Source organism: Gorilla gorilla, chromosome 4 (assembly GCF_029281585.2).
Source record: "Gorilla gorilla gorilla isolate KB3781 chromosome 4, NHGRI_mGorGor1-v2.1_pri, whole genome shotgun sequence".
Lineage (NCBI taxonomy): Eukaryota > Metazoa > Chordata > Mammalia > Primates > Hominidae > Gorilla > Gorilla gorilla.
Window position 1 is genome coordinate 64823142 of NC_073228.2, and position 15795 is coordinate 64838936.

The 15795-nt window shown below is 48.9% G+C and overlaps 1 protein-coding gene across 1 annotated transcript; it reads left to right on the top strand.

Moving 5' to 3' along the window:
• The first annotated feature begins 520 nt into the window (after positions 1 to 520).
• On the top strand, positions 521 to 1564 carry LOC109026918 (leucine-rich repeat-containing protein 37A3-like). The gene has a single exon (XM_063706571.1). It carries the CDS (start codon positions 521 to 523, stop codon positions 1562 to 1564), a length of 1044 nt encoding a protein of 347 aa, XP_063562641.1.
• The last annotated feature ends 14231 nt before the right edge of the window (positions 1565 to 15795 follow it).

The following is a 15795-nucleotide window of genomic DNA, read 5'->3' on the forward strand; positions in this document are numbered from 1 at the left end:
CTTTGCCTAATACCACAGTTAAAAATGTGGATATGGAGCTTCCCATCCTTCAGCAGTCACTATGGAGGTTGAACCTTCTCCAGTCCAGCAAGACAACCCTCCTATTCCCACTGAGCAGGCTGACTTTTCTCTAGCCCAGCCTGATCTGCCTTCCCCACCTCTGCATTCTCCTGAAAAGATTGAACCTCCAGTCCAGTAAGAGGCCACAGCTCAGACTCCAGATCCCCCTAAGAAGGTAGAACCTTCTCCAGTCCAGCAAGAGTTCAAGCTGAGTCACCAGAGGCCCCTAAGGAGGTTGAACCATGTGCAACCCAGCAGGAAGCCTCAGGTCATCCTCCAAAGTCCACTGAAGAGGTCACTCCTCCACCGCAGCAGGAGATATCAGCCATCAGAGCCACCTAAGAAGGTCGAACCATCTCCAGTCCTACAGCAGCCCCCAACTCAGCTTTTAGAGCCAACTAAAGAGGTAGAATCCTCTCCAGTCTAGCAGGCAAGCCCTGCTCAGTCTTCAGAGCCCCCTATGGTGACAGAACCCTCTCTGACCCAGCAGATAGCCCCATCTTTGCCTCCAGAGTTCCTTCAGGAGGTTGGACCATATCTAACTCAGCAGGAGGTTCCAGCTCAGATTCCAGAGCCCTCTATGGAGGCAGAACCTTCTCCAACCCAGCAGGAGGCCACAGTTCAGGTTCCAGAGCCCCCTAAGGACATAGAACTTTCAAGCCAGCAGATGGTCCCACTTCAGCTTCCATGGCCACCTAAGGAGGTTGCAGCTCAACATCCAGCTCACTATGAGGTGACAGTTCCAACACAAGGGCAGGATCAAGCTCAGCACTCAATATTAACCAGTTTCACAGTTCAACCTTTGGATCTGGGGCTTACCATCACTCCAGAATCCATGACAGATATTGAACTTTCTCCAACCATGCAGGAGACCCCAACTCAGCCTCCTAAGAAAGTTGTACCCCAACTTCCAGCATATCAAGAGGTAACAGTCGCAACACCAGGTCAGGATCAAGCTCAGCATTCAATGTCACCCAGCATTACAGTTCAACCTTTGCACCTGGGACTTACCATAAGTCCAGAATCCAGTACAGAGGTTGAACATCCTACACCCTTGAAGAAGACTATAGTTCCTCCAAACCACCCTAAGGTGACACTTCCACATCCAGGCCATATTCAGACTCAGCATTCAAACCTGACTCAAGCCACAGTTCAACCTTTGGATCAGGGGCTTACCATCACTCCAGAATCCACTACAGAGGTTGAACCTTCTACAGCTCTGACGACTACATTTTCTTCTCCAAAACATCCTGAGGTGAGACTTCCACCTTCAGACAAGGGTCAGACTCAACTCACAATTCAACCTTTAGATCGGGGGCTTACCATCACGCCTGAATCCACTACAAAGGTTGAACCTTCTACAGCCCTGACGACTACAGCTCCTGCTCCAAAACGCCATGAGGTGACATTTCCACCCCCAGACAAAGGTCAGGCTCAGCATTCAAGCCTGACTCAACTCACAATTCAATCCCTTACCATAACTACAGAGCCTACTAGAGGTTAAAATGTCTCCAACCATGAAGGAGAACTCATATGCCTGATGATCTGCAGTCTGATCTTCATCTACATTTTGAACCTTACTTTTGAGGTGAAAAGCTAAGCTAGGGCCTGGTTCTGGTCCCAGTCTAGCATTGGAACCACTTCTAGGAACATTTCTTGCAGAGTCAGCTTGTCATACAGATCCTGATCTACATTTTGAACCTTACTTTTGAGGTGAAAAGCTGAGCTAGGGCCTGGTTCTGGTCCCAGTCTAGCATTGGAACCAATTCTAGGAACGTTTCTTGCTGAGTCAGCTTGTCATACCGATCCTGATCTACATTTTGAACCTACTTTTGAGGTGAAAAGCTAAGCTAGGGCCCGGTTCTGGTCCCAGTCTAGCATTGGAACCACTTCTAGGAACGTTTCTTGCTGAGTCAGCTTGTCATACAGATCCTGGTCTACATTTTGAACCTTACTTTTGAGGTGAAAAGCGAAAGGCAATGGAAGGGTGCCATGGACAAAAAGGGTCGAGAGGCATGGCAAAGAAGGCAAAAGTTCCTTTATTAAGCTCTCGGGCGAGGTTCACTGGTCCGCAGGGCAGGGCTAGGGAAGTCGCACTGTGTTGTAGGTGCAGCATGCTTATATGGACACTAGGTGAGTTAGGGGCGGATTCGGGGTGGGGCAAGGGCGGACTTAGTTAGGTTTCGTTTTCCTGAGTGTGACGCGCCTTGGGCATGCGTGCTTGCTGGGATGGCGGGAACGGGGGGAAGATGAACCCGCTAATGCTGAGTCAGGGTGGCCAAGATGGTTGCCTGTCACCATCTTGGGGCCTTCACCGGAGTCCAAACAAAAAGCTAAGCTAGGGCCTGGTTCTGGTCCCAGTCTAGCATTGGAACCACTTCTAGGAATGTTTCTTGCTGAGTCAGCTTGTCATACAGATCCTGATCTACATTTTGAACCTACTTTTGAGGTGAAAAGCTAAGCTGGGGCCTGGTTCTTGTCCCAGTCTAGCATTGTAACCACTTCTAGAAACATTTCTTCTTGAGTCAGCTTGTCATACAGATCGTGGTCTACACTTTCAACCTACTTTTGAGTTGAATAGCTAAGCTAGGGCCTGGCTCTGGTCCTAGTCTTGCATTGGAACCACTTCTAGGAACGTTTCTTGCTGAGTCAGCTTGTCATACAGATCCTGATGTGCAGCAGCAAACTGCTCTGGCTCCAGGGGCAGTTCTCCAGCTGAATCTGTGCCTACGAATGGAATCAAAGTCTCATCAAAGTCTCAGTCAGTTCCTGAGGCAGAAGAGATGGGTGTGTCTTATCCAAGATTTCTCTTGCTCCAGGGGCAGGTCTCCAGCTGAATCTGTGCCTATGAATGCAATCAAAGTCTCATCAAAGTCTCAGTTCCTGAGGCAGAAGAGATGGGTGTGTCTTATCCAAGATTTCTCTTATGGAACAAAGTTACATTAAAGCCAATTTAAAAGCCTATGTAAAAAAATTATTATTATTGCTGCAATGTATACAAATATATAGACCAATATAATAGGTTAACTATTCCTACCATGATTTGTCTTTAGTAAAATGGGAAACTGGAGAAAAACTTATGTTTCCAAATGATTATATATCTGTGTTAGATTCTAGTCTTGCCTAATTTTTTTTCAATTTGGATTACTTTCTACAGTTTGGACCAAATTCTAACTTTTTTTTATTACAAGTCTCCAAAATAATTTTTAAATTTTTTTTCCTTCTTTTTTCCATTTTTCCTAATTTGGGGTCACTGAAAACTAAGCTGTGCTTTCTTAAAATCCTGTGAACTGAAGCCAGACAACTTAAACTTCAGAAGAAAATAACGGCAACCTATTTACATACATAAACCACTTTCATACCTGCCTACTGATGCATAGACTTCAGAGTAATTTGGCCTATATCAAATGTTTCCAGGATTGTTCTTTTGTTTGTTGTTGTTTTCTCTCTCTTCCTCCCACTATTTTCTCTTCACAGGACATGAGACTTAACAACCTGCTAAAAATGAGCTTTTGGGACCTACTCATCAAGGAATAAACTGTCCTCGCCATGAGAGATCAAATGAAACCTGAGACCAGAGACTCATTTTCTTGTAAAATGCTTTCTCCAACAGATTTTTAAAAAGAAAAGGGGGGAAATGTGAAAGGAAAATATCTGTGGTCCCCAAAATCACGAAGGAAAAGTTAACCCGGGAACTGCTTAGGGCAAACCTGCCTCCCATACTATTCAAAGTCACTCCTCTGCCCAATCAGATAGATGCTTATCTGATTTGCCTCCTTTGGAAAGGCTGATCAGAAACTCAAAAGAATGGAACCATTTGTGTATCAGCCATCTGTGACCTGGAAGCTTCCTCCCCACTTCAGTCTTCCTGCCTTTGCTTCAAGTTGTCCTGTCTTTCCAGATGAAGCAATGTACTTCTTAACATATATTGACTGATGTCTCATGATGTCTCCCTAAATGTATGAAACCAAGCTGTGCCTGACAACCTTGGGCATATTTTGTCAAGACTTCCCTGAGGCTGTCATTGGTGCATCCTCAACCTTGGCAAAATAAACTTTCTAAATTAACTGAGACCTGTCTCAAGTTTAGGGGGTTCACAGTGGGGTGGGCAATTCAGTCTGGGAGAGAAAGCTTTAATCCGAGTGAAGAGCCCTTTGCACTACTAGCCTGCGAGGAGGCTGAACTGTCTTCCTGCCTTGACTTAACACAGCCGTTACCATAGAAATTACAGCGCCACTCTTCAGAGGCGCTGTGTGCACACATGGACAAGAGGTTTAGGTTGTTAAAGTCAGCATATTAAACAATTTCCTGAAATGCGGCTGTAACTAGAACCCAGCTGACTTCCCCCACTGCCATTCTTACCTATTTTATTGCTCATTGTCTGGCACAATCAATAGCATGTGAATGCCAAGCAGGTGCTTCATCTTATTCCAGTGCCTAGAATAGGCATATGTTGCAGATTAATGGTTTTAAATGGAAGGGATTCCAAGACTCACCTCATCAAGGGGTAGATCTATTGTTATAATCAGATTTCTGAAATCAGTGCTGACTTCCTCTCACATTTCATGGGAAGCTAGGCTTCTTAAAGGTTAAAGTTTCCTTGATGGGTTTTATTTAAATTGAATTAAAATAATTATTTTACAGAGAAAAACCTCGAAACACTTTGCAACTTTGGGGTGAAAGTTAAATAAAACATGCTAGCCCCAAATTAAGTTCCCACTGAAATGAATGTTTTAAAAAAAATTCTGGCCGGGCATGGTGGCTCACTCCTGTAATCCCAGCACTTTGGGAGACTGAGGCGGGCAGATCACATGAGGTCAGGAGTTTGAGACCAGCCTGGCTAACATGATGAAACCCCGTTTCTACTAAAAATACAAAAAATTAGCTGGGTGGATATTGTGGGAACCAGCCCCCAATATTTCAACGTAGGCTCTTTTCTATTTTCCCTAAGTGTCAGCCGGTCTGAGAAATAAAGGGAAAGAGTACAAAAGAGAAAAATTTTAAAGCTGGATGTCCGGGGGAGACATCACATGTCGGCAGGTTCTGTGATGCCGCCCAAGCCGCAAAACCAGCAAGTTTTTATTATGGATTTCAAAAGGGAGGGAGTGTATGAATAGTTGTGGGTCACAGAAATCACATGCTTCACAAGACAATAAGATATCACAAGGCAAATGGGGGCAGAGCAAGATCACAGGACCAGGGTGAAATTAAAATTGCTAATGAAGTTTCATGTCCCACTGGGCACACATTGTCATTGATAACATCTTATCAGGAGACAGCGTTTGAGAGCAGACAACTAGTCTGACTAAAATTTACTAGGCAGGAATTTCGTCATCCTAATAGGCCTAGGGGTGCTAGGGGAGACCGGGGCTTATTTCATCCCTTATCACAACTGTATAAGACAGACATTCCCAGAGCGGCCATTTTAGAGACCTCCCCCTAGAAATGCATTCTCTTTTCTCAGGGCTGTTCCTTGCTGAGAAAAAGAATTCAGCAATATTTCTCTTATTTGCTTTTGTAAGAAGGGAAATATGACTCTGTTCCGCCTGGCTCCCAGGCAGTCAGATCTAATGGTTATCTCCCTTGTTCCCTGAACATCGCTGTTATCCTGTTCTTTCTTCAAGGTACTCAGATTTCATATTGTTTAAATGCACATGCTTTACGAACAATTTATGCGGTTAACGAAACCATCACAGGGTCCTGAGGCGACATGCATCCTCAACTTATGAAGATGACGGGATTAAGAGATTAAAGACAGGCATAGGAAATCACAAGAGTATTGATTGGGGGAGTGATAAATGTCCATGAAGTTTTCACAATTTATGTTCAGAGACTGTAGTAAAGACAGGGGTAAGAAATTGTAAAAGTATTAATTTGGGGAACTAATAAATGTCCATGAAATCTTCACAATTTATGTTCTTCTGTCACGGCTTCAGCAGGTCCCTCCATTCGGGGGGTCCCTGACTTCCCACAACAAGCATGGTGGCAGGTGCCTGTAATCACAGCTATGGGAGGCTGAGGCAGAAGAATTGCTTGAACCCGGGAGGCAGAAGTTGCAGTGAGCCAAGATCCTGCCATTGCACTCCAGCTTTGACAACAAGAGTGAAAATCCATCTCAAAAAAAAAAAGTCCATAGGCAGTAAATAATGACTTTTTTCTTTTAGAGATTTAGAAACTTAATCCCTATTTAAGAGCTTTCATATACAGTCATGCATTGCTTGCCATATGAGGAGGAGCTTGAGAAATGTGTCATTAGGTGATGTCACCTTGTGCTAACATCATAGCGTATACTTACACAAACCCAGGTGGTATAGCCCACAGCACACCTAGGCTATGTGTTATGGCCTACGGCTCCTAGGCTATGAACCTGTACTATATGTTACTGCTGTTAGGTTTTGAAAGGAAGGTGAGGGCTAAAGAAAGACACAGAAAGAGGGCAGCTTAACAGCAAATGCAGGCTTTACATCCAGCATAAAACCTACAGAAGACCAGCCTAATGCCAGAGCCTACACTGCTTACAGGCTGGGGCAATTTATAGGTATGGGTGGGAGTGGTCTGGGCAGTATGGCTTGCTGCCCGGCAGGATATTGATGAGATATTCATTCCCACGATGTGGCTGTTCTGGCCCTTGTTCCAGCAGGATGTCATCATGGTGTTCCTTGGATCTTTGTCCAGCAAGACATGATAGGGATATTTCTTGAGTTGGGCCTTTGTCCACCTTGTGGTCAGGTGGTTAGGCAAGATGTTTCTCACAGCACAAACCCCTGTGAAATGTTTCACTTTGACCAAGATCTGCAAAATAGCAGGGAGCTTACAACATGGTGCAGTTTGGACTAACATTCTTGCCTTTAACTTTAAAAGGAAGAGGGGCATTGTTGACTGTCTGGCTGCTTCTTGCTGAATAGGGCGCTGTACTCAGGTTTGTGTTTTGAAGCAGTGGGTGTTTGACTTCACAATTGTTTTCTTTTTTTTTTTTTTTTTTTTTCAGATGGAGTCTTGCCCTTGTTGCCCAGGCTGGAGTGTAATGACACAATCTCGGCTCACTGCAACATCCACCTCCTGGGTTCAAGCAATTCTCCAGCCTCCAGCCTGTAGGCACCTACCACCATGCCTGGCAAATTTTTGTATTTTTAGTAGAGACAGGGTTTCACCATGTTGGCCAGGCTGGTCTTGAACTCCTGACCTCAGGTGATCTGCCCACCTTGGCCTCCCAAAGTGCTGGGATTACAGGCGTGAGCCAGCACACCCTACCCAGAGCTGTTTTCCTTGAGGCACTGATATTGGACTTGGCAGAAGAGAATGATGGTATTAATGTGTTTCTGGGTGGTTGCCTGGACAAGGGAGTTCAGCCTTTGGGAGAGAAAGTGGGATAGGAAGGTGAGTACACATGGGCCAATTGTTAGTATTATGAGGAGGAAAATTTGGGGTCCTAAGAAAGGGCCAACCAGCTATCCTGGTGCTGAGTGCAGCAGAGATGTTTTGCCCCTGCTAAAGAGAATGAAGTGTACAGCCCGCCTGGTGTGTGTGGAGAAGGAGGAAACAGGGACTACTAAAGGAACCTGAATAGTTTGGTTGTTAGGCAAAATGTTAATGTTTGGAGATTGAAACACCAGGGTGCATGTTCCTGGCCAATTGGCCAGTAGGCAGGGATAAGAGTTTGTACTGCAAAGGAAGAAGATCACAGGTGCACACCACCACGCCAGGTTAATTATTACATTTTTTTTTGTAGAGACGAGGTTCCCTAAGCCCCTCAAGGGCAGCCTAGGGAATTCTGGCACTCTCCAGATGTCAGAAGTCATAATCAAGGATGATGCCTTTAGTTAGACAAACCAACTTTGAGCCTTCACTCCACACTATAGGGGAGTCCCAGACAAGAACACAGCTTGGGCTGGGCACAGTGGCTCACACCTGTAATCCCAGCACTTTGGGGGGCCGTGGTGGGCAGATCACTTGAGGTTAGGAGTTTGAGACCAGCCTGGCCAACAAAGTGAAACCCCATCTCTACTAAAAATACAAAAATCAGCTGGGCATGGTGGCAGGGACCTGTAGTCCTAGCTACTTGGGAGGCTGAGGCAGGAGAATTGCTTGAACCTGGGAAGCGGAAGTTGCAGTGAGCTGAGGTCACGCCACTGCACTCCAGCCTGGACCACACAGCAAGACTCTGTCTCAAAAAAAAAAAAAATAATAATAATAATATGCAGCCACAAAAAAGAATGAGTTCATGTCCTTTGCAGGGACATGGATGAAGCTGGAAACCATCATTCTCAGCAAACTAACACCGGAACAGAAAACCAAACACCACATGTTCTCATAAGTGGGAGTTGAACAATGAGAACACAAGGACACAGGGAGGGTAACATCACACACTGGGGCTTGTCGGGAGGTGGGGGACAAGGGGAGGGAGAGCAGTAGGACAAATACCTAATGCATGCAGCTTTGCTTAAAACCTAGATCATGGGTTGATGGGTGCAGCAAACCATCATGGCACATGTGCACCTATATAACAAACCTGCATGTTCTGCACATGTATCCCAGAACTTAAGTAAAATAATAATAATGTGTTATATATCATATGTCATATGATATATAATGTAGCTATAATGATAATAATAGCTATTAAAATGGCATTTGAGGCAGGTCTTGAAGGATATGCAGCCTCATTGGCCAAAATTTCCATCACTCCCTGCTTGTTCTCCCCTCTGTCAGTCAATCAGCTGCTACCAGGGAGGTCTAGTTTCTGAAACACGGGAACTGTGTGAGCAGAAGGGTGAGGAGGAGGGCGTTTGAAGGCGAGGTAGCTCTGCAGCCCCCAAGCTGCCCTCCACACTGGAAACCAGTCAAGGCGTGGCCTCCTCAGCTGGGCTTGACATCCTGTTCTGCTCTGGACCTGCCAAGGGTCAAGCTCTGAGGGTTTCCTGCCAGGCTGCAGGGAGGGGTTTGAGTGTAGAACTGGTGGACTGGAAATGTACCGATTTGCCCCCAGATTAATGATTAACAGGTTACTACCCTCACCGTGTCTGGGAAAGGAGCCCAACTCCAGGCTGGGCCGGGGGAGCCCAATAGCACCTACCTCTGCTTGGGGGTTTTGGAGATATGCTCCACGATGGGACTGGAATCTACGGGTGATTTCTGAGGGTACCTGGGGCCTGGCCGGGCTGCATAACCTCTGGTGAGGCTTCTGACTTCTGGGGCATACAGAGAGGGTGTGGCATCCAGCCAGACGTCCTGACTAAGGCAGGTGGCTTCAAACAGGAGAGCTGTGCCCTTGGCTCAGAGGGATGTGGGCCTCTCTAACCACTCCTGGCTTGACCACAGGACTTGCCTTGGCCAGTGGCACCTGAGCAACAGTGGCAAGTGCCACATCCAAGCAGGAGCTCTAAGGGCTATCCCCTGCTTCCACCTTTGCTTTGCTCTTTTTTTTTTGGATACAGGGTCTCACTTTGTTGCTCAGGCTGGAGTGCAGTGACGCGATCTCAGCTCACTGCAGCCTCTGCCTCTCAGGCTCAAGCTATCCATCCATCTCAGCCTCCCAAGTAGCTGGGACTACAGGCTTGTGCCATCATGCACTGCTAATTTTTGTATTTTTAGTAGAGATGGGGTTTCATTATGTCACCCAGGATGGTCTCAAACTTCTGGACTCAAGAAATTCACCTGCCTTGGCCATCCAAAGTGCTGGGATTACAGGCGTGATCCACCACACGCAACCCACTTTTGCTCTTTTACCATGGCTATGAGGTCAGGATGCCCCAGAATGGGGTTACTTCTTTCGGTTGGGGGGGAGTCCTGGAATGATGTATATTCCACCCACACTGGGGGGCACCAGGGTATAGGACAGCAAACATTTTGAAGCAGCAGAGCTATCTCACAGTTTCTGGGAAGAAAGAAGGCAAGCTCTAATTCCAATTTCCACCCTGCTGCCAATATGTTGAATGACCAAGCCAGTCACAGCCTCCTCATTAAACCATCATTTCCTTATCTGGACAAAGGGGAGACTCTGCTTAGTTGGAGAGTAAAGCATATTGCAAAATGAGAGAAATTTTGGAAACTCCAGTTAGCAGGAAGGTAGGCCTGCATGTGGTTAGTCCATTTCATATAATCCTCCCAGCAACCCTAGGAGGTAGAGAAGATCACTCTCCCCAATTTCCAGAAGAGAAAAAACAAGGAAACCGCACAGATATAAATTCAGTCTTAGAATTTGGCAGCTTGGCTCCAGAATCGATGAACTTTGGATCTAGGAGAACAAGAAGTCTGGGATTGATGGCCTGATGGGAATTCAGCTCCTTCACCTTCATCCAACCATCCATCAGTCCTTCCTCCCTTCCCTTCTTCCCTTTCCTCCCCTCCCCTCCTTTCCTTTCCTCCCCTTCCCTCCCCAGGCATCTATTTGTAGCAGGCACCAAGTGGTCAGATGGTTGAAGGTCTATCTGGGAAGTATGGAAACATGTTAGATTGGTATGGGATTACCTGGGCAGCAACATTATGTAAGGGAGAGAGGGATGTCAGGGGACATTGGCTGGGTGTCCGCTCAATGTGCACATCCCCTCTGCCGGCCTCCTCTTAGGAATGTGGCTCTCCTGGCCAGGCAGCGACAAATACCATGTGCGCTATTTCCCAAACTTCTTGGATCACAAAAGCTAGCCGGGGAATGTGGTAAATATACATATTTCCAGGCTCAATTCCAGACCAGTAGACTCCGAATTGCCCAGCATGGATCCTGGGAAAGTGTATTTTTAATAAGCACCCCAGATGATTTTTCTAACTGGGCAAGTTTGGGAAACAGGGTGGATAAGAAGAGCAGAGATCGGAATCTGGAAAACTTGGGTTTAAGGTCCTGCAGCAACCCTTGTTCCAGGAACTTTGGTTTCCTAATCTGTAAAATGGGGATGGGACCCCCATGGGGTCAGCCTGCCACCCAGAAGGGCAGTAAATGAAGCCCCCGAGAAGGCCCCCTTCCCTTCATCTGCCCCACGCCACCATCCCCAAGGCTCACCCATCTCCCTCTTCTTGCCCTCTCCAGCCTGACGGGGTGGGAGGTCTTGACGCCATTCCCAGGATTGGGCGCTGCGGTGGCCCCAACACGGGGCGGGGCCCACCTGAAGCAGTGTGACCTGCTGATGCTGAAGTTTTCCCAGCGGCAGAAGCAGCTCTGCTGGAGGGACCCCGACCTGGCTGAGACCCTGCGGGACGCTGCACACCTGGGCCTGCTCCAGTTTCAGTCCCATCCTGAGTTCCATCCTGAGTTCCAGCTCCGTCGTGAGCGCTGGAACTGTAGCCTAGAGGGCAGGATGGGCCCGCTCAGGAGAGGTGGGGAGGAGGGCCAGGGAGGAGGAGGGCTGGGGGAAGAACGCTGGGGGGAGGAGGAGGCTGGGAGAGGCCACCTTTTCCTCTTCCCTGGCCCCTGTGCCCAGGCCACACTGCCCTTCCTGCCCTAGCAAGTCCCAGATGAGAAGAGTCCTGGGAGGTAATAAGGGGCAGTTGAAGGCCAGGCGTGGCCCAGCCTCAGGTTTGGGGGAGCAGAGGAGCAAGGACGATCCAAGAGAGGAGGAGACACAAGCCCGTTTTGGAGGAGCCCACAGATGAGATGGGGGGTCCCTCGGTTTCCTCCCTCTGCCTCTTCCATATCCACATGTGAAGCTAAGCACATGGACACGTGAGGACGGGTGGCAGCTGCTTCCAGGCCCGATGAGGTGAGCCAGGCCATGCATTTGTTCGCTCATTCATCTGTCCCTTTGTCCCTTTGTGGGTCACATCCATTGATCCATGAGTCCCTCCTTCCCTTCTGCTCCTCCCTCCCTTCCTCCTGCCTCCCTCCCACCTCCACCCACCCCCTAAGCATCCAAGGAGGCCCACGGTGAGCTGGGCACTGTGCCAGATGCTGAAAGTTCAGAGCTGAACAAGACCCCAGCTGCCCTCAGGAAGCATGCAGTCTAGAGGGCAGAACACAGGACACCATGAGACTCCCTCACCAAGGGGAAAGGGCTTCTATGGGACTTTAAAAAAAAAATGCAGTGATGCTGTACGGGGCAGCCAGGCCCCTCCTAGGCCAGCTGCTCTCCACGGTCTGCAGCCTAGCTAATGGCGTCTCTCTGTGTCTCTCTCGGGATGTCACCAGCACCCCAGATGCACTGGAGGGCAGGTAGGAAGGAGTGAGCCCCTGGGAGGCCAGGTTTGGGCCACCCCCAGCAGAGAGGAGTAGCGGTGGTCCCAGAGTGGGTTGGATGGTCAGTCTGGGGCAAGTCAGCCAGGAGACTCAAGATCACTATCATTGGGTCTGTTCCACAGTGGGTAGCAGAGAATGATATTTGAGAACCATCATGCCTCACAGGAAGCCCACGGGGCTTATCTCAGGGGCCCTGGAAATGGGCCGGTCCAAATGGTCACACACCAACTTGGAGCCCCTGTCCTGCTGCTCTCTGGGAATCTGGGCACATACTCCACAGTGAATTTGGAAGGTCCATTTAAATGGCAGCTTTCAGTCAGAGTTTAAGGGGTGATTGACAGGGATACCCACCTGGAGCTGTGTCCTCAAGCCGCATTCCCTCGTCCTGCCCATCACAGTGCTGCCACCACTGCCTCCTGCCCTCAGAGGTTGGCAGGCAGCCTCTGAGCGTCATCCTTTCCTTTCTTCCGCCTTTCCTCCCTCCCCATAACCCTCCACAGTTCCCGGAATTAGTAAGGGAGTCCAGAAGAGTGAGGGGCTGAGAGCCCTCAGTGCCTGCAAAAGAGCCTGGGTTTGTTAGGACAGCTGAGACTGCAAAAGGACACATCGTTTGAGCTCTTGTAGGGGCGGGGGGATGTTCAGCACTGGGCTGTGACTAATGGGGATAAGGAATAGCCTGTTTACTGGTATTTAGGGTACACTGGTCCCTAGATATCTCCTCCCACCCTGTACTATGGAATTTTTTCATGGTAATCTCATTTCTTTTTCTAGAGATTATTGGCTCCATAGAAATGCAGTCCTGGTCTCACTTGGCTACTGAGCCATCCCATAAACTTCAGTGACATTGACATTGAGTTTCTCACACCCCCACCAAAAGCAGGGTTTGCTTGTTTGTTTGTTTTTGTTGTTGTTTTGAGACAGAGTCTTGCTCTGTCACCCAGGCTGGAAGTGCAGTGGCGCAATCCTGGTTCACTGCAGCCTCAATTTCCCAGTCTCAAGCAATCCTCCTACCTCAGCCTCCCCAGTACCTGGGACTACAGGCATGTGCCACCCACACATAGCTTTTTTTTTTGAGATGGAGTTTCGCTCTTGTTGCCCAAGCTGGAGTGCAATGGCACGATCTTGGCTCACCGCAACCTCTGCCTCCCGGGTTCAAGCGATTTTCCTGCCTCAGCCTCCCGAGTAGCTGGGATTAGAGGCATGCACCACCACGCCCATCTAATTTTGTATTTTTAATAAAGACTGGGTTTCTCCATGTTGGTCAGGCTGGTCTCGAACTCCTGACCTCAGGTGATCTGCCCACCTCGGCCTCCCAAAGTGCTGGGATTACAGGCGTGAGCCACCATGCCCGGCCACACCTAGCTTTTAAAAAATTTTTTGTAGAGACAAGGTCTCTCTATGTTGCTTAGGCTAGTTTCAAACTCCTGGGTTCTAGTAATCCTCCTACCTCAGCCTCCCAAAGTGCTGGCATTACAGGCATGAGCCACCATGCCTGGCCAGGAGCGGGTTTTAATAAGGAGAAGAGGCCAGAAGATGAGACACTTTCCGAAGTGGAGATGGGAGAAAGCGTTTCTTTCATGAATGGAGGGGCTCACGCCTGTTAATCATCTAGCATGTGCCGGGAGCTGTCCAGAGGCTGAGCTACATAATCCAAATCCATCTTCACAACAGTCCTGACCAGCTCCATTTCACAGATGAGGATGTGGAGGCTCAGGGGAGATGATGTCCCTTAATCAAAGTCACACAGCCAGGAGGTAGTGAAGTTAGGATTCCTACCCAGAAGCCCTTGCTCTTCCTAGTGTGCCCCTTCTGGGGTTGGGGTGGGCACGAAGAATCGGCGCACATTTCACAACCTTGCCCCAGAAAGGTGGCAATATTGAACGGGTAGAGGCGACCTGACAGGCCACACAGCTGAGGCTCTGTGGCCTGAGGCAGCCAAGGCCTAAGTTCATCATCCAAGCAGTCAAGACCCACCACCCTCCAGAAGGCTTAGCAGGTCATGCCTCAGGGGCTCCAAAATGGCCAGGCAGGCTGAGAAAATCTCCAAGCTGTGCAGTGGGGCCTGCAATCCTGGAACCAGAAACTGTAACCCCACCCCCTCCCCATGGCAGCAGGCCTAGGGAGGGGAATAGGGGTGCTGGGACCCCACAGCAGCCCTGTAGGGAAAGGAGGCACCTTGGATCTAGCCAGATGGGGAGGGGCATCTGGTCTCAGCATAACTCCCTGACAGTAGCCCCTGGGAAAAGCACAGCCCCCTCTCAACCCCAGAGCCAGTTTCTCCTTGGATCTGTATACTTGGAGCAAAACATTACCCTATTCCCCAGGCCTCCCTGCCTCTGCCACCCACACCTCTGGGCCCCTGGCAGGGACTGTGCCCTGGTCAGAACAGCTGGTAGCCCATGTGCTTCCACCCCCACCTCTGGGCCCCTGGCAGGGACTGTGCCCTGGTCAGAACAGCTGGTAGCCCATGTGCTTCCACCCCCACCTTCTCTCTGTTCCGGACTTTCAGGTCATGACACAGGGGCAGGAAAAGAAGGCTGCGCTGGAAGTGGAACTTTAGCGGGAAAGGGGGCATGGATCCTTAGGAATATAAAGGGACTCAGGTCCTGGCCAGAGACGCTTTGCTGTGCTCCTCTGCACCTGCCCAGCACCATGGTAATGTCCGGTGGCCAAGTTTGGGCCCCCTATCAGCTGTATTCTCTAGGAGCCTGGGGATGGGGGCTGACACCAAGGGCCCTCCTCAGGCTCACTAAGGGCATGAAGGAGTTAGGCCAGGGCAGCCTCGTCTGCCATTCTGATGGTCAGGACAGCTACTAAGGCTTCTTATCCCTGCTTGGGGTGGTGGGGATGAGTGGAGTTCCCGGTTAAAAGAGGGTTGAGGGGCTTAGGAGCTCTGGGGGTGTTCATCATGTTTATGGGCATCGTAGTCTGTGAATCATGGTGTGTTGCAGGCACAAAATTATCTGTGCATTGGGTGTGTGAATCATCAGGCTGGCGTTCCTGTGTGTAACTGTTAGTCATTCATTTAATATGTATTATTGAGTATCTGCTAAGTGCCAGGCACTGTTCTAGGTGCTTGCGATCCATCAATAGACAAAATAAGCAAAGAGCCCAGCTGCAATTAATGATGCCTACACTGAGGGAGGAGATGCCGCTGGGAAGGGATCGGACATAAATATAATAAATATAGAATATATAAGTTAGAAAGTGCAGGCCAGGTGTGGCAGCTCATACCTGTAATCCCAGCACTTTGGGAGGCAAGGCAGGAAGATCGCTTGAGGCCAGGAGTTTGAGACCAGCCTGGGCCACCTAGCAAGACTCCATTTCTACAAAAAATTAAAATTTAGCTGGGCATGGTTGTGTGCACCTGTAGACCTAGCTACTTGGGAGGCTGAAGCAAGAGGATGGCCTGAGCCCAGGAGTTTGAGGCTGCCGTGAGCCATGATCCCTACACTATACTGCAGCCTGGGCAACAAAGCAAGACCTTGTCTAAAGAAAAAAAAAAAAAAACAAGAAGAAAAAAGAAAGTGCAAAAATAGAGCAAGAAAAAGCAAGATGAGGGGTTGGGTTGCAAT

Excerpts from the sequence above, each read along its gene's own strand:
- LOC109026918 (XM_063706571.1), top strand. The coding sequence starts at position 521 with ATGGTGACAGAACCCTCTCTGACCCAGCAGATAGCCCCATCTTTGCCT.